The 17,178-nt window shown below is 37.1% G+C and overlaps 3 protein-coding genes across 4 annotated transcripts; 1 reads left to right on the forward strand and 2 right to left on the reverse strand.

Moving 5' to 3' along the window:
- Positions 1–190: 190 nt before the first annotated feature.
- Positions 191–5,753, reverse strand: rnf175 (ring finger protein 175). The gene is made up of 9 exons (XM_043241193.1): positions 5,572–5,753; positions 4,006–4,043; positions 3,471–3,612; positions 3,222–3,376; positions 2,673–2,780; positions 2,169–2,289; positions 1,668–1,801; positions 1,357–1,458; positions 191–779 (listed from the first exon to the last, which is right to left on the reverse strand). The coding sequence occupies exons 1-9, from the start codon at positions 5,590–5,592 to the stop codon at positions 659–661; spliced, it is 942 nt and encodes a 313-aa protein (XP_043097128.1). The 5' UTR covers positions 5,593–5,753; the 3' UTR covers positions 191–658.
- A 1,588-nt stretch (positions 5,754–7,341) lies between these two features.
- On the forward strand, positions 7,342–10,960 carry fgb (fibrinogen beta chain). Its single transcript, XM_043249037.1, has 8 exons — positions 7,342–7,487; positions 7,589–7,603; positions 7,687–7,893; positions 8,293–8,476; positions 8,570–8,911; positions 9,414–9,536; positions 9,916–10,201; positions 10,318–10,960. Exons 1-8 carry the CDS (start codon positions 7,407–7,409, stop codon positions 10,544–10,546), a joined length of 1,467 nt encoding a protein of 488 aa, XP_043104972.1. The 5' UTR covers positions 7,342–7,406; the 3' UTR covers positions 10,547–10,960.
- A 638-nt stretch (positions 10,961–11,598) lies between these two features.
- LOC122351719 (fibrinogen alpha chain-like) lies at positions 11,599–17,127 on the reverse strand. Of its 2 annotated transcripts, XM_043249001.1 has the most exons (9): positions 16,967–17,127; positions 16,728–16,841; positions 16,418–16,601; positions 16,171–16,316; positions 15,101–15,986; positions 13,243–13,352; positions 12,760–12,943; positions 12,513–12,658; positions 11,599–12,254 (listed from the first exon to the last, which is right to left on the reverse strand). In XM_043249001.1, the coding sequence occupies exons 1-9, from the start codon at positions 17,018–17,020 to the stop codon at positions 11,958–11,960; spliced, it is 2,121 nt and encodes a 706-aa protein (XP_043104936.1). In that variant the 5' UTR covers positions 17,021–17,127; the 3' UTR covers positions 11,599–11,957. The 2 variants fall into 2 exon arrangements, with proteins under 2 accessions (XP_043104936.1, XP_043104941.1); XM_043249006.1 differs by lacking the exons at positions 11,599–12,254; positions 12,513–12,658; positions 12,760–12,943; positions 13,243–13,352 and adding an exon at positions 13,995–14,840.
- Between the last annotated feature and the right edge of the window lie 51 nt (positions 17,128–17,178).

The raw sequence follows: 17,178 nt of genomic DNA on the forward strand, positions 1-17,178 counted from the left end.
ATTTTCAGAATCATTACTCCAGTCTTCAGTGTCAAGTGATCCCTCAGAAATCATTTTAATCATTTAATATGCAGATTTGCTGTTTAAACATTACTTATCAATGTAGTTCAGCCTAAAATTTGAGATTAAACTAATGATTATACGCACAAAGTTTCTAAATTTTGCCAATTCAACTCACGACAGACTCCAGTTGCGTCAGTAGCCACAAAAAATGGTTTTATTTTCCACAGAGCGGATCACTTCCTGGGTTTTAACAACTTGGCCAGCTCAACGTAAAACAAAACAAAATAAACACTGATTTGGTGAGCGCTCCTCATCATTTCACCCTAATGAAAACATAACCGGTCGATATCCACACCTACATAAAATACACCATAACAATGCTAAATTGTTAAACAGATAGACAGACGAAATGAGGCACAGTTTTGATTAGGAGTGATAGACAGCAGCTCTAGATGGGCTTCTGTATGTCTTTGATGTATCAGCGTAGGTCACTTCTGAAGAGTTGTGTGTCTGAATGAGTCAATTTAGAATAAATTAAAACGCAAAAGCGTCTGTTTGATTTACATTATAAAGTGTACAGTTTGTCAAATTTACAAATAAATATCCAAAGGTCAAACCATGCACAGTTTTAAACGGAGTCAAATACTGTAGGTGTTTATTCAAGTCCAAGTGAAAAATTTATTCCATGCACAATTCCAATTATGATGGGTTGCCAGGCGACCAGGTACCTCAACCAATCCAGAAGTTGTCCGTATAAAACATGTGTTCTCTCCCAGCTGATGTTCAGAGTCAAGGCAGAAGTATTACAAATGGAAATCTGAAAACATGACATTTAAAAATCATTCTCGGTGTGTGTGTGTGAGTGTGTGTGTGAGAGAGAGACCACCAGTTTCCCACAAAGAACATTTCCATTTTTTTTCATTTAAAGTTTAGAAACTGGGTAACTTGCAAAACATTAATTGTATTATGAGGTCCTTCACATTTAAATGTTTAAAACCATCAATACACATATATCATTCACAAGTAATTAATGATTTTAAGAAATTATATTTTTCAGCAAGGATGCCTATAATTATAGAAAACGTGCATCACAGCTTCTACGAAAGTATTAAGCAGAGTGTTTTCAACATTAATGTTACAAATTAGAAATTAAAACGCAGTACAATCGAAGACGTTTATCTTAAATTGCAATATTATTTTATAATATTACTGGTTTTATTATATTTTGACCAAATAAAATCAGCCTTGGTGATCTTAAAAAAACTAAAATCTCACCAACCCCAAACATTTGGATGGCAGTGTAGGTGTTCTGGAAATGTAAATTATGACCAATTTAACTAAATTCAAGGATACGGGTTATTCATCATCCTTTTGAGGTCCACCTTCTCATTGCAGTACGGGCATGTCTGCTTTTTTCCCACGATGCACCAGCCACGAATACAGAATTCGTGAAATCTGTTGATCATAGGTAGTTAAGGATAACCAATAATCTTACTAACAACTGCTTACAGAAATTTCTAATCGTTTCCTCACACAATAAACAGTCATTTTAAAAAAATCGTCAATTTAAACAGCTAAGCATTTAAACATACACTTTTCACATATAATCTTGTTTCCTTTTAGGAAAAACATAATAGATTAGGTTTAGGGGTAATAAAGGATACATGTGGTTACAGGAGAGCTGGTAGGTGTCCTCAATGATGCCTTCCTCATCTACATCCACAAAAATCTTCTGACCACAGACGGCACACACGTCATTATTGAGGTTTCGGGACGGCATACCACCCATGTTATAATACTGAAGGCAGCAGACAGAAATGAATCAAAGAATGACCAAAACATTTCTTTTTTTGAAAACTGAAACATTCTTAAAGGAGTGGTTCACCCCAAAACGATATACTGTAAGGTCATGTAGAATTTTGTTCATCACAACAGATTTGCTGATATTTGGTATTACATCACTTGCAGCGAATGGGTGAATCAAAATAAAGATTCAAAGGATGCTAAATTTCTCCAAATCTGACTCCGATGAACAAACAAAATCTTTTACAAGAAATGTTCATTTTTGCGTGAACTGTTTTTTTAAATATCTGAGAATAAACCGATTTATGGCTTAAGAATTACATTTATATGGGCATGTTTGGATGCTGTCATATGATATTTACCCCTATTGTGGATGCCATGTAGTCTGAGCAGATTTCAGCAAAGTCACGTCCCATTACCCCATAGTACAGACCATAGAAAAGCATAATAACACCCACATCCATTGAATCCTCTGCTTTAATTCTGGAAAAAAAAGATCCACAATAATATAGTAACAATGTAGATGAACTCCGAAAGACAGTGACTCCCCAGGAACAGGGTTGAAGACCTGGGGTCTGTACAATTTTTCTCAGAATGCCAGTTAGACAATCATTGCACATCCTCTGAAACACATGTCACCCCAGAAGTACAACTCGTTTCTTTTCAGACTTACAATGTCACAAAGGGAGCAATTTCTTCCAATTAGAATGCCATTGTGTAAGCATTACCATGGAAACTACTGACTCACTAACTCAGATGCAGCCAAATACTGTGTTTAGGATTTTAGAGTCAGAATAATGGTACCCTTTCTCTTCTAAGCAAATATTTCAAACAGCATGTTTCCGATGACAATCAAGTTCACACACCTGAAAAAAACGTTGAATCCAAACATGGTAAACATTATGGCGAGGTATCCAATCACACCCACAGCGTAGCTCAGCTTGTAAATGAGGAGAAACCACTTATACACCATCCTGCAAAAGTGAAATATTTATACATTGTATATAACACAGCTAAAGCAACACATTCAACAATAATGGAGTTATAAAACAAACGTACAGAGGTGCTATTAGTTAGATTTTGACTTTTTTTTTTTTGAGTCAAAGGCCCCCTATTGTCATCCTATGACCCCTTGAAAATTTTCAAGGCCCGATGGTTGAGAAACCCTGCTTTAAAGAAAAAGATCATCCAAAAACCAAATGTCATCATCATTGAGGACACTTTTTAGTTCGTTAACATTTCATAACAATATATTTTCATTGTATAGTGTGACTCTTCCCTAAAATGTTTCTTTTTGTGACCAACGAAATATAAAACCAACAAAAAATATCAGAACAACATATAGATTAGTACTGAGTAAATGCTGACAGAATTGAAATTTAAATGTTAAAAAACAAAGCCTTTCCGATCATTACCGTGGCGTTCTGCAGGATAGTGGCTTGCGTGTCGCTCTAAATATGACATAGCTGGTGATGACAGAGAACATGCCCCATGTGGACAGGAAACGCCACCAGTAAAGCTTAATGGTAAAGTAAAGAGGAACCACCCACATCTGCAATAGCGTGACCATCTACAAGAGAAACAACATTAACAATATTCAACAACTGCTTTATATTAAAGCATAGTAATGTTAAGAATCCTAAATTGTATAATATGGCACTCACATTGTAAGATCTGCAATGTCTTTGTTTCCACTGAACCAGGACGATCTGAGCCACCACCAGCGTGGCAATGAGAATCAGAACCATCTCAGCATGCATGGCTTCATGACCTCTGTGTTTCACGTGCAACCTCTCGTGCTGCATCCTGGAGTCACACACACAAGTGTTTATGCCATGAAATCAAAGCAAAAACAGACATCAGTAGCAAATGCACAATACGAGAAGCTACTGATGTAGAAATATAGGCCATGAGATTGTGAAAAAACTTTTGCTCATTTTGCAGGTTCATACACGAGGCCAGACCTACCGAGGCCACCTGCGCGACACTGACGGTGTTCATTTATAATAATGACACACAAATGCTCTAGAAACTATTTTTATACAATTATAAGGTACTAAGAAGACGGGTTGTGACAGTTTGGAAAAAGCTGAACAGCATTCTGAAAACACTTTTACCTTTCTGTACTACAAAAAAAACCCCAAAAACATTATTCTATGCAACAATCACAAATCACAAATTGATCAGGAGAGCACTTACTTCCAAGTATCTCTGTGGGACATTTTTAAAGGATCGTCCTGTGAAAGAAAGAAAGAAAGTTACCAATCCACACACAGTGATCTTTATATTTGCAGGATTGCAATTTGGCTTGCTTTATCGGCATGTTTCATTATTTTACAATTATTCTGCTTGTAGTTTGTATGGCCATATGTGACAATGGCCAAAAAAAAATTTGAGATTTATGCATCATCTGAAAGCTGAATAAATATGCTTTTTCAATGATGTATTGCCAAGATAAATCTTTTTTTATTATTTTTTTAATCTTTAAGTCCTTAGAATGACATATTACTACATATCAAAAGTTAATATTTTTACAGTATTTTTATAATTTACTAAATGGAACATGATGTTTACTTGACATGATTTTTTGCATAACAGAAAAATTTATCATTTCAAACCTCACAATGAATGGCTGGCTATTGCTACAAACATACTACTACATATAAGTTTTGTGGTCCAAGCTCACATATAAGGTATCGCCCTTAAGGTTTTTACTTCTGAACTGGATTTATATTGGCATCCCAACACATATTGATTTTCCATGGGCAACAGTCCTTATTGACCACTGACCAGCCAGAATCCAGTATTGAAGCAAGTCACATAATTGAGTGCAGCTGGGTCCCACAAGAAAAAAATCTAGGCTATTCAGTTTCTCCATGGAAAAACAGATTTCAATGATAACTCAAAAAACAGCCTACTTTGGGCTGCAAAGATGTTTACCTTGTACCTTTATCAAAATTTGTTGATGTCATCAATGCTATTTCAACTTAATGTAACTGATTTTAACAGGTCTGCTAAACTACACTGATAAACTACATTTCCCAATAAACAAGGTGGAAATCTTGCATACATTTGAGCACATTTGAACCCATCTAGAGAGCACATGCTCTGATGCTGGCATCTTCGTCCTTATGTCACAGGAGTATGATATAAACATGGCCATGCTTGTCCACACCTCTCTATGAAGCTTCAGCTGACTTAGAAGAAAGCCTGTGTGGCTCTTGCAGTCAGCTGGCTGTTTATGTTTCAAACTTACGTCTTTGACACAGTAGCTATTTAAAAGGCTCAACAGATATTAATTTCTTTATAAATAAATATGCACATACACTTGCAGGTCGTGATTGTTCATTCCAGTCTCGTTTATGACTGCCCAATAATTTGCATTTAATAAAACAAGCAGGCTGTTGATCAGCTGGATCACCCCCGTATGTTATGATAGTAATTTACAAATACATGTATTGACATCAGATGTTTCTTCCACGTTTAAAGGGCTTTTGCTTGTAGCCAGTTTTCACAACAAACAACTCAACTAGATTAACCCTTCCCATTAAAATAAAGGCATCTTTCTGCACAGCACGCTACCGTGTCGATTAAAGAACTGTGTAAACAGACTACATTATAATGAGTGTACTAGCTAACGTTAGCTAGCTGCGTAGCTAGCTGGTAGTGTAGTTAGAACGACAGCTATTGCACAGACCACAACATTTTGGCCAAATACCAAACGTTTTAATTGACTGTCTATCCATAAAATACTAAATCGAGTACCTGGGGTTGCAAGCCAGCCATTATTAGTACCGGTCTAGATTCCAGTCATCTATTAATGGCTCCGTTTCTACCGGCAGTCATTCTGGTCGCGTTCCATGATTTGTGAACGAATCGTTCTTGTGAATCAAATCTTTTCAACGAATCTTCTGAAACTGTCCATAAACGAGACTAAAAAGATTCACTTCCAAATCTGACCAGCAGACTTTCTTTCTTTCTTTCTTTTTTTTTTTTTTTTTTTTTGGAAGGGTCAAGTCATGTGAAAGGATCATTGAATCGTATTTATTTGGATCTTTGAAGTGTTCTTTGAAGTGACTTTTGGCACGCATCTGCGCAGACGCAACACTTCCTTACACGTCTACACATGATAAAATGTCAGTAGATTTCTATTTCCCACTTGCCACATTGGCCTATTAAACCCTTCAGACCTGATATTTTTAATTTTTTATTTATTTTTAATTTTTTTATTATATGTTTTTTATATGTTCACTATAATGGACACCAAGACTGAAAAATAAAATAAAATAAAATCCCCATATTTTAATCATACACAATAAGTAGAGCTTGGGCACTACAGTTGAGCTAGTGTTTAATATTTACAAAGTCTCAAAAAAAAAAAAAAAAAAAAACTAACTTTGATCCCCTTTCTTGGTTGAAGTGCATCTGGTGCATCTGATATATATATATATATATATATATATATATATATATATATATATATATATATATATATATATATATATATATATATATATATATATATATATATATATAATCAAGGTGTCAGTGTGTCTGGAGGGGTTTAAACAAAAGATCATGCAATGTCCATTTCAATGGATGCAGGGTCTGAAGGAGTTAAATAGTTGCTGACTTACCCATTCAATCAGGCTAAAGGTTGAGATCCAAATGTTTCACAATTTTCATCCAACACAAATCAATTGTTAATTTATCATTCATTTCAGTAAGATCTGAGAATGAATTTGGACTTTTACTTAATTGGTTAACCCTGTATAACCTTGTAACTCTTATTACAAAATATAATAAAATAAAAATGATTAATAATGAAGGGGTACAAAAAGCCAGTCAGATGATTAAATGCAAGTAGATTATGTACATTACAATGATAGAGAGTGATTAAGAGCATTAGTGTTTTTAATATAAATATTTTACCACACGTTAAGTACAAAGTGTCTGTTTAGTCATATCTGTTAACTCTGAGTCAAAAAGATGTGGGTGGATATGGCACAACTGATCACACTGGCCAAACAAACAGCAGTAGTTGACTTGCTGAGTAACATTTAACAGAACAGAGTGTTTCTCAACTGGAAATCCTTTTGTGCTTAATGGTAGTCTCAACATCAAAACTTTAACTGTGTTTTCAAAGAAATGATTGTATTAAAAATGAATTTTCTTAAACCCAGTTTTCACCAGAACCCTGGAATTATTTCCTTCATTCATTTATTTATTCTTCTGTTAGCAGCAGCAGTGGCAATTTATTTCAAATACTGTTCTATTCCAAAATCTGCATTTTTTTTACATTCAGTGTACAGCCATATTTTAGTTTGTGGCACTGTTTATTGCATTTTTGTTTGTTACATTATTTAAATATTTATTTTAATAGATATATACATTGATTGCTTTATGATTATTTATCATTGCTTTGTTCGTGCCATTTCTTCATTTCCCAAAAATGATGCCGTCCCTCAAAAAATTAAAGATTAACCAGCACTGCAGTCCCTCCTGTTCCATCTGGTATAAATTCTGGGAGAGCAGCACTGAATTATCTACAGCTGAAAACCTCACACTTTCACTGGAACTATAGTGTGAGCTCCACAAAAATGAAGCTTCGCTTTTTACTTTGCCTGTGTATTGTAGGAGCTCTTGCACAGAGCGACTATGATGATGAAAGTGATGGAGCGGTAAATATTATTTTGTATAATATTGCCTACAATTATATTGTTACTTGTTGATAATATAATGATTATTGCTTGCTTTCTATCCCAATTTTGTTTTATTTTAGGAAAGCAAAAAAGAAGTAAGTCTTTATAGGAACATTTTCAAACAATTAAAAAAATGTAGTGACGTTACATTTTTAATTGTATTTTGTATTATTTGTAGCCTAAAGAAGTCATAGATGCCAGGGGTCATCGTCCAGTTAGTAGAGGTCGTGAGACATACTCAGCAGGCCCAGCCGCTCCACCCCCCATCAGCGGGGGAAGCCGTTACCGGGGAAGACCAACCGCAGCACCGGTGGGAAAACCGGTGGCGCAGGAGAAGGAAGAGCAGCCAGATTCGGGTGGATGTACCCACATGTCTGAGAAAATGGTCAGAATGCCAAAGTGATGAGTGTTTAAATGGGCAACAAAAAAAATTCACACACTGTAAAACCCATTTTGTCAACCGTTAGTTGAATATTGGTGTTTACGACCCTACACTCTTAAAGATGCTTCAGGATGCCATGTAAGAACCTTTTCGTCTAAATGGTTCCTTTAAGAACCTTTAACATCTGAATAAATAGGTTATTTGTGGCTAAAGAAGGTTCTCCAGATTATAAAAAGGTAAGAAAGAGATAGAACCTTTTACCAATGGTTCTTTGTTTAACCAAAAATTGTTCTTCTATGGCATCGCTGTAAATTTGAAGCACCTTGATTTTTACGTTAAGTTAACATCGCACAAACAAAACACAATTCAAATCTGTTGTTTTATCTCTTTCTCTCTCTTCAGGGTGTGTTGTGTCCCACAGGTTGTGAACTAAAGAAAACCCTCCTGAAGCAAGAACGTAACGTGAGGCCAACTGTAGATCAGCTCAAAAGATCTGTGGATGAGCTGACCCAGTCCACCAACTCCGTTTATGGCTACGTCTTGGATATGACTGCAGAAGTAGCACAAAGACAAAGAGTCACCGAGGGTAACTATACTACCGAATCAATAATTGTAGCTCTTGTCAACCCATTTCACACTACATTCTGAATTATTAAACACGGTTTGTTTTTCTTCACAGGCAATGGGTTGCTGGTTGGCCAGTACACAGAGAGCCTAGAGACCCAGCATGCTTATATTAAGGATGCTGTGGATGTCACCTTCCCCCAGAACATCAAAATCCTACAGGGTGTGCTTGAAAAGATTCGTGATAAGATTCAGCGTTTGGAGAAAGCCATTACTGCTCAGAGGGCCAAATGCCAAATGCCTTGTAAAGTCAGCTGCCCAATTCCTGTGGTTTCTGGCAAGGAGTGCGAAGACATCATTCGCAAAGGAGGAGAGGATTCTCAGATGTACCTCATACGGCCTGATCCACTCAGCACACCGTACAAGGTCTTCTGCGATCAGACAAGTAAAAATGGAGGTATGTCCACTTTCATCCTTTAAACAAACCCTAACGTAAATCAGGATCTTAAAATCATGTGGCCTGTTGGGGAAAGTTGTGCAAAACAACCAATTTAGACTTTTCTGCAAAGGGATATTACATTTTGTCCTACTTTCAAATAGAAATGTTCTATGAGTAGCACTGTAGCTTCAGTTGCATTAGTTGTTGTATGTAATGTGGCGGTTACGTGAAATGTCCAGTGAAAAAGAGAAATAACAAACAAATTTGCCGAAGCAACATTGCTGATTTAGCTTGATGTCTTTGAGCTCTTATATTGTATCTCATGTTCACAAAACTCACCTGAGTGCTCCACATCCACAAATGGAGTGCTGCAACCAAGCAAGTTTACTGATGTAAAAAGCAAGTTATTGGTGTTTTACTGTCAGTAGTGTTTATTTCGGTCAGAAACTGCAGTTAATTGTATGTATATGTATGTTTTTAGAATTTTGGAGCAAAACTACATTTCTCTACTATTCCACAGGTTGGGTGCTCATCCAGAACCGTATGGATGGCAGTGTTGATTTTGGCAGGCGTTGGGATGACTACCGAAGAGGCTTTGGAAACATTGCATTTGATGTGGGCAAAGGCCACTGCCAGACTCCTGGTGAGCTACGGCTGTCAAACGATGTGTGGTGATTCTGCATGTGGGGGTTTTACTCATGTAACCTGAAGTATCTAGATAAGAACTTAAAATGTAGCCTAGCAGGGCGTATTATGTGGTTAAACCCTACAGAAAAGACAAGCATGTGTTTTGGATGCTGGTGTGCTGATTTCAACCAGGCTTCTTAACAAGCTACACTTACAAGCTTCCATAGTCAACCCAGTATTAGCAAAAAAATATATAAAAATACAGTGAATATATAAAAGCCCATTACAACCAAACCAACATAATCAAGTGTAGAACAGCACTGAAGCTAGTTTTCACATTTACTGACTCTTCATATCAACTCATTCTCTAACGTACTTGTTGTGGACTGTTTTAGGTGAGTACTGGTTGGGTAACGACCGTGTTAGTCAGCTTACAAAGATGGGTCCCACTGAGCTTCTGGTTGAAATGGAAGACTGGTCCGGTTCAAAGGTCTACGCTCAGTATGAGCAGTTCACCGTGCAGGGCGAAGCCACAAACTACATCCTAGCAGTCAGTCGTTACTCAGGAACAGCTGGAAACACATTTTTGGATGGTGCAACAGAACTGTTTGGAGAGAACCGTACCATGACCATTCATAACGGCATGATGTTCAGCACCTACGACAGAGATAATGACAAATGGTGCGTATGGTCTTAAGAGTTTGTCCTAATGGCAGCCAAATTAAAAAGCTGCATAGATAAGTTGTGCAGTACTGTAATGCGTTCCTTCTCTTTCCAATTGTCTCCTTCTGAAACAGGATACCTGGAGATCCTTCTAAGCAGTGTTCAAGAGAAGATGGCGGAGGATGGTGGTACAACCGATGCCACTCTTGTAATCCTAATGGGCGATACTATTGGGGAGGATCTTATACAAAATATATGGCCAAGCATGGGACAGATGATGGCATTGTATGGATGAACTGGAAGGGCTCGTGGTATTCACTCAAATCTATCAGCATGAAGATCAGACCTTACTTCAAACAATAATAAAACTTGAAAAATGAGATGCAGTATTCTTGAGCACATTCCTCAATAGCACTCATTACATTTAGGCTTTTTTGAGAATATAGGATGATAATAAAAACTGAACCTGAACATTTCAAGATTCATTTCACAGTTCATATATACACAAAAAAGAGTGAATTAAGTGTATTAATGTATTTAAAAGACATGGGGGTAAAAAAAACAAGATGCAACACAAGAACTGTAAGAAGTATTGTTAGGAATGTAACACAATCTGCCTAATTCTCATTAAAGCTGACCTATAAAAAATTTAACTTGTCTTTTTAATTTATATAGTTTTTTTTTTATTATTATGGAGCATTTTGGGACTTCATGATTGTCCTTGATTTGTGTGCTTGATTGTGTCAACTTCTATGAAATAAACGTTCTTAAAAGGTATACATGCATCACAGAAGAATTCCACTTTTTCATCTTTGTCATGAAAATTTTTACCACATTTCAAAATGGAAATGACATTTGTAAAAATAAAACCATATATTGTGACCCTGGACCAAAAAAGAGTAATAAATTCTTAATAATTAAGCTTTCCATTGATGCATGGTTTGAAAATGAAATCTGTGGATGCAAAAGAAAATCTAAATATTAAAAAAATTGTCTTTACAGTTGTCCAAATTAAGTATTTAGCAATACAAATTGCTGCTAATAAAAAAATAGGTTTAGAGTAGGACAATAACAAAATATCTTCATGATCTTAATGGAATAATGGAACTGAGACTAATAAAAATATTATTTTCAAATGATATTTACCTCAATACTCTTGGTAAACAAGTATATTAACAAAAAAACAAACAAAAACAACAAAAGAATAGTTTGTTGCAGTGGAAACATGCAGTTTTGATTCAACCTTTATACAGTATTTTTGTAATTTAACTAAAAGAAAAAAGAAAAAACACTAAATCATTCCCTGAAGTAGCCAAAGATACAAAGATATCCATATTCATACAGTATATAAAAAAATTCTAACTAATATTTATTTGATGCCCACTACGAAGGTTTACAAAAATGTTTTTCACAGCTTGAGATATTGTATTGAGGTATTCAATACATTGTGTTTTATTTGTATAGTGTTTGCTTACTCATTTGCTTCTGCATCGCAATTAAGACAGAGCCTATAGACTTTTTTACTGCTACAAACAGTAACATGTTTATCCTCTAACACTATACATGGAATATTTCAGTTAGATGTACACTGAGAAACTGAAACTGTATACATGACATTGTCAAAATAAATGGCACATTGGTGAAATAAATATGTGGTAAATAACAAAGTCACAAAAATAAATATAGCATTTGTTATATTACTCATATATTACTAAACCATACAGAATATCAGACAAAAAAACTCCTCATATTACTAATCAAGATATAAATCTGATTATATATCTTCTAGGAGTTCGTCTAAAATCACCTGATGCTGCTCAATGTCTTCAAACTTTGTAAGCAGCTCAGTGCGAACAATGGGAATTTTCCGGTAAGAAGGGGACACGGTAGGTCGATCAACAGACTTCAGTTTTAGTTTTTTGTTTTTGGAAAATGATTTTCGCCTTTTTGAGATAATGCTGAACTGTTCCATTTTGTTCTCCATAGCTTCGAAGGCTTCAATATCAACGGCATGGTCAAAGGTTTGCTTGCATGATCCCTTGCACGAACGGATTTTGATGTCAATGTCCACCTTCACGCCAGAAATTAAACAAAAACAAGTCTGAATCAGGACAAAAGTTACATTTCAACTTCAAGCAAATAATGAAATCCCTGACTCAAACGGTTTGGCAGAACATCTAATCAAATATATTGATTATGAGAATTTACAGACTTTTTTAAAGCCAGTAAAATAAACAACAGTGGTTCTCGAGTGCTGTAATGCTGACTTTGAAGAAGGATAAGAATCAATAATAAAAAGCATTTTTGCACTTGCATCGATTTCGCTTACCTCAATTCGACGAATTTCATTTATCTGATCCCAGATCAACTGATGATGCTTCTGTAAGTCTTTTGCAAGTTCTGCAGACCTCTTGTGCAGGAATGTGAAGTTTCTGTGAAGCTCTTCAACAAACTTAGCATGTCTGATCTCCTGCACTGCACAGAGAAAATACCAATTTATGTAGTTCATCTAGAAAGCATTAGATACAATTAGATACAAAAGCATATAAAATAATGAACCATAACATTTAACATACTATATGTCTGAATGATAGCTTTTCTTTGTGTTCCATAAAACTGTACACTCCTTTGCACTAGAGATGAAGTGACATCCTGGTTTTCTTGAATCCTTTCACAAATATTTCTCAGACGTTTCCGAATGTCTTCATCTGCAAGATTAACAAGACCCTCCAGATGACACCCAGATGGACATTTATCCTCCTAAGAAGTAAGAAAAACGCTGAAAGAACTGCCAGTAAAATTTTAATTTTTTTAAAGTTTAATAATGACTTTATTTTCTTACAGTATTAATCATTATGTTTTCCCTATTCAAGTTGTTATAATAATTGCAGCCAGGTTAATTACCTACACTGCAATCCATCCATTTTCAAAAAGGGAATTTTAACTCAAAGCTAAGTCTGGATTTTTTTTAATCTTTAAATGTAATTTGTTATTATTAATTTACTTACTAGTTCATTTAAAACCACTAGGATGTGATCTGATTCTCTGAAATAACTCACCCTCTCCTCATCAGAGCACAAAGGGTATGTTGGTCGAGCTGGACAGTGTCCAAATCTGGCGTAACCGTAGTGATTATGTTGTCTGAGACTGGATTTCAAGGCCGTACACACTGCAACAAACCACACACTTGCATTAAACTTGATGATAATGTTTATGCTTCATAGATGACTAAAACTGAAAGCTGCACTCATGTTGAGTGAGTTATATTATATGATTGTGAATCATTCATACAGTAGTGGCAATATTGTAAGCTCATCGTTTATTCACAACCTTGATGTGAAACCATCTCATTGTAACCAATAAACAATCTAGAGTTGTATGTCTAAATAAGTAGGGCTTGACTGTGGTTTCATATTGAACCTAATGGATAAGTAAATGTTTTTTAATCATTAACCAATGTTCAAAATGATGATATGATCTTTAAGATACACTATCAGAAAAAAAAACTGTGTGAAATTTGCATTTTTAGAGGTATAACAGCTTGTCATTGTAATAATATTTACTGCATAAAGGTGCGTATTTGTACTTCAGCCTAGTGATACAACTATGAACATTTTGGGGTTAAACAAGCCGTGGTACCCCATAATGTATGATTTTGATATTATTAGCCAAAACCAGCATTATTTGCTGAAAAGTTAAAGAAAGCAAAATAATCTCAACCCATTTGAAAGCTAATTGTGGTTATGAATTAGCTGTAGAAATATCCAGAATACTAGCAGATACTTTGAAATAAAAACACACACTCCAAAACTTGAAGTGAACACATTTTTATTGGAAACATGAGGTATGCTAGTTGTGTGTAAGTGTACATGGCAACATGATGTCTTCACATTATGACAAGCAGATCTTTCAAAACAATGGTTATCTGTCCTTTTAGCCCATCTCCTCTTTTTCATTCATTAGACAGGTCTGATCTTCATTCTCACTACTTTGAGGGAGTAATCAGCTGGTTTAAAAGGCAGCCACACAACACCATTCTCAATCTCATAAGGGACTGTGGTGCCGGGGTCGTACTGGCCTCCTTTATAGTAAATCCCATTAAGGTTGGCCGACTGGCAGTTATTGTACCACCACCCTCCACCATACATCTCCGCACAGTTCTCCTCCCACTTATCGCTGTCTCTATCAAAGGTGCTAAACTTCATGCCAGCATGTGAAAGGAAGGATCCGAGGTTAGGCTGACCTTTAACTAACGCATCACCTGCGTCACCCACATAATCTGAGATGGTCAGCGGAAAGCCCTCGGCCTCCGAGCCAACTCTAAAGCTGTACTCGGCGTAGGCCTCGTTCCCATCCCAGTCCTGCAGCTCTACTCTCAGAAGACTCTCTTTCTGAGTGAGAAGGTGTAGGAATTTGTTGCCGATCCACATCTCGCCCTTACCCTGCTGGTCTAACCGGCCGAAACCATTTCGATACTCCTTCCAAGTGCGATTGAAGTTAACAGACCCATCCTCCCTCTGCTGAACCAGAGTCCAGCCTCCCAGCCCAGTGCCCTGGTCACAGTAAACCTCTACTACCTCCTCCAACCCAGCCGGCTTTATTTTGAACAGGCCGCTCTGACCGCCATTCGCATGCTTCTGCAGAATTTCAGCGCAATCTGAAAGAAGATTACACACCTGCTGATTAGAGCAAAGCTGAATTCCTTCCAGAGATCCTTATAATTCATTTCGGAACTAGTTACGTGGATTTGATTCTGGATGAGCAATTACATGTGACATGTCATTGGAAATTACTTTGGATATTAGTTCATTACACCACATGTTTCCAAGAAGATCTAACAAACTTATCAAGAGAATTATGTTTGCTAATGGTTCACTTGTGCATGCTGCTTGAGTTAAGAGATTCACTCAAGTGTACCTCCACCAACAATGCCAGCCTTGCGCTCGTCGCGCGATTTCACGCTTCGTGCGTGGATGTCAGGTAGATCCTCTTCTACATCTCCTCGCATGAAAGCCCCAAAGTCATCCCCAAAACCTGTGTCGCTAGAAAGGGCGGTCTTTGAGTAACTCTTGCTTCCATCTGACAAGACTGTTTTCGAGGATGAGGATGAAGATGAAGATGAGGAGAACTTTTGCTTATCAGTGCCTAGACCCGTGAAGAAACCTCCACTGAAGTCACCTAAGCCATCTGTGCCATGTGTGAGAGAAGTAATGGACTTTTCATTCCCACCACTCACAGTTATTCTGACTCCGTCACGGTTCAGATCTTTGCCTTCTTTGGCCGCTGCCAAAAACTCTGAATCTGAAATTCCCATTTTTTCTAAATCTTCACACCCGGGCCCGCTAGCCGTTACCTCCATCTTCTCTATGGGGCCGTCTTTGGTGTGTGTTGTCACCTTGCGCACTGACTTGGTGCACTGCTTGATGGTTGAGGTGGAAGAGGAGGTAAAGGAAGAAGTTGAACCCGTACCTGAGGTGGGGAACTTGCTAACAGTGGCAGCAGATTCGGCAGTGGAGCCCTCCGCCTCCAGAGTAAGCTTCATCTGACCCACGTCTCCGAACAGGAGCTGCTTCTGCTCGGCTTTGCCTGTTCCGCTCTTATATATGGAGGGTAACACCACGTCCTTCAATGGCCTGCTCTTCATGATTCCCAGAGAACTAACGGTTTCCACACTCTGCACACTCAAAGTGTTCAGTTGGTCCATTTGCTTGTCCAAAGCTGCATAGCTCTCTTTATCCACCGAGAACTCACTGTAGCTGGCACAAGAGCCCTTGCATGTGCGTAGTTTGATGTCAATGTCGACCTGTGCCAAGAAATAATATTGAGAGAACATGTTTCAAAACTAAGTTGTGTCAAGAAATTATTGTTGAAATAATTTTTTGTGAAAAAATTATTGTGACTTATGCTATTAAGAAGTACTTATAAGTATTTTTCCCTATATATATATATATATACACACATATGAGTGAGATAAGAATTTTGCTCACCTCAAGTCGCTGCATAACAACAACTTGATCTTTGACCTGTGACTTCAGAGCGTCCAGTAACCGGAGTTGACGGTCAATTTTTATCTTGATATCAGTAATCCTCTGTCTCAGCTGTTCGGCTAAGGTGGCATACCTGTTATCATTACCTGTGAGAAAAGCGTTTTTAGTGTCTTCTAAAATTGTCTCTGCTTGGCATGAATTATCTATATTTTCAAAAATCGAAGGCTGAATGGAAGCAAATACTTACCAGAGCTAGAGGTCAGTCGCTCTCTTAGGTAAGTGTAAGTGCTTTTAGACACTTGATCAGCGGAGCGATGAAGTTTCCGGCCCTCGTCTAGAAGACTGCGAATCTTCTCGATCTTCTTGACGATATCATGGTCAGCTTTGTCCATGAGGCCTTGAACTCGGCAGCCGGATGGACATTTGGTTCCCTGAACAATTTAAATGGGCATTTGCTTTTTTCAGCCAACCGGTTGTTGGGTATAATTATATATTCAGTGCTTAATGAAAACCATGACTCAATATTTATGACTTGATAAAGAAATGATAGTACGTACCCAGTCATCATCTGTACACATAGGCCATTCTTTTGTCTTACAGGTGTCTTGTGCCTTGTAGCCGTGTTCAATAGGACGAGCACCTCTAGGGTTCACAACTGTCGTGTCATCTGACTGAAAAATAAAATAAATGAATATTTAATTAGTGGTAATTATTTAAGAATTTGAATAGGTTCAATAAAGATTGAATAAAGGAAATATATCTACTGCATGTTAGTGATTAGTGATAGGAGACTCACCAAAGCAGAGGACGCGAACACGAACAGGCAGAGGAGCAAATGTGTGAGCTTCATCTCTGGCCTCTCTGTGCAGAATACAGACTCTCACTGCTCAAACATCCCATATGAACCCTTCTGATTGATCAACAGATTGACTCATTATTGACCATGGACACTCAGCCCCCAGCCCCCGCAGTCTAGAACACAGTACAGTGTTTGGATGGAGATGGAAA

Source organism: Puntigrus tetrazona, chromosome 1 (assembly GCF_018831695.1).
Source record: "Puntigrus tetrazona isolate hp1 chromosome 1, ASM1883169v1, whole genome shotgun sequence".
Lineage (NCBI taxonomy): Eukaryota > Metazoa > Chordata > Actinopteri > Cypriniformes > Cyprinidae > Puntigrus > Puntigrus tetrazona.

Coding starts and splice junctions, on each gene's coding strand:
- fgb (XM_043249037.1), top strand. CDS start 7,407: ATGAAGCTTCGCTTTTTACTTTGCCTGTGTATTGTAGGAGCTCTTGCA. Junction 7,894..8,292: donor CCCACATGTCTGAGAAAATG/GTCAGAATGCCA, acceptor CTCTCTCTTCAG/GGTGTGTTGTGTCCCACAGG. Junction 10,202..10,317: donor GACAGAGATAATGACAAATG/GTGCGTATGGTC, acceptor CTTCTGAAACAG/GATACCTGGAGATCCTTCTA.
- rnf175 (XM_043241193.1), bottom strand. CDS start 5,592: ATGGCTGGCTTGCAACCCCAG. Junction 4,044..5,571: donor TGGCTGGCTTGCAACCCCAG/GTACTCGATTTA, acceptor TTTCTTTCACAG/GACGATCCTTTAAAAATGTC. Junction 2,290..2,672: donor GGATTCAACGTTTTTTTCAG/GTGTGTGAACTT, acceptor TTTTTTTTCCAG/AATTAAAGCAGAGGATTCAA.
- LOC122351719 (XM_043249001.1), bottom strand. CDS start 17,020: ATGAAGCTCACACATTTGCTCCTCTGCCTGTTCGTGTTCGCGTCCTCT. Junction 15,987..16,170: donor TTGTTATGCAGCGACTTGAG/GTGAGCAAAATT, acceptor TTCTTGGCACAG/GTCGACATTGACATCAAACT. Junction 13,353..15,100: donor GGCTGGCATTGTTGGTGGAG/GTACACTTGAGT, acceptor GGTTTGTTGCAG/TGTGTACGGCCTTGAAATCC.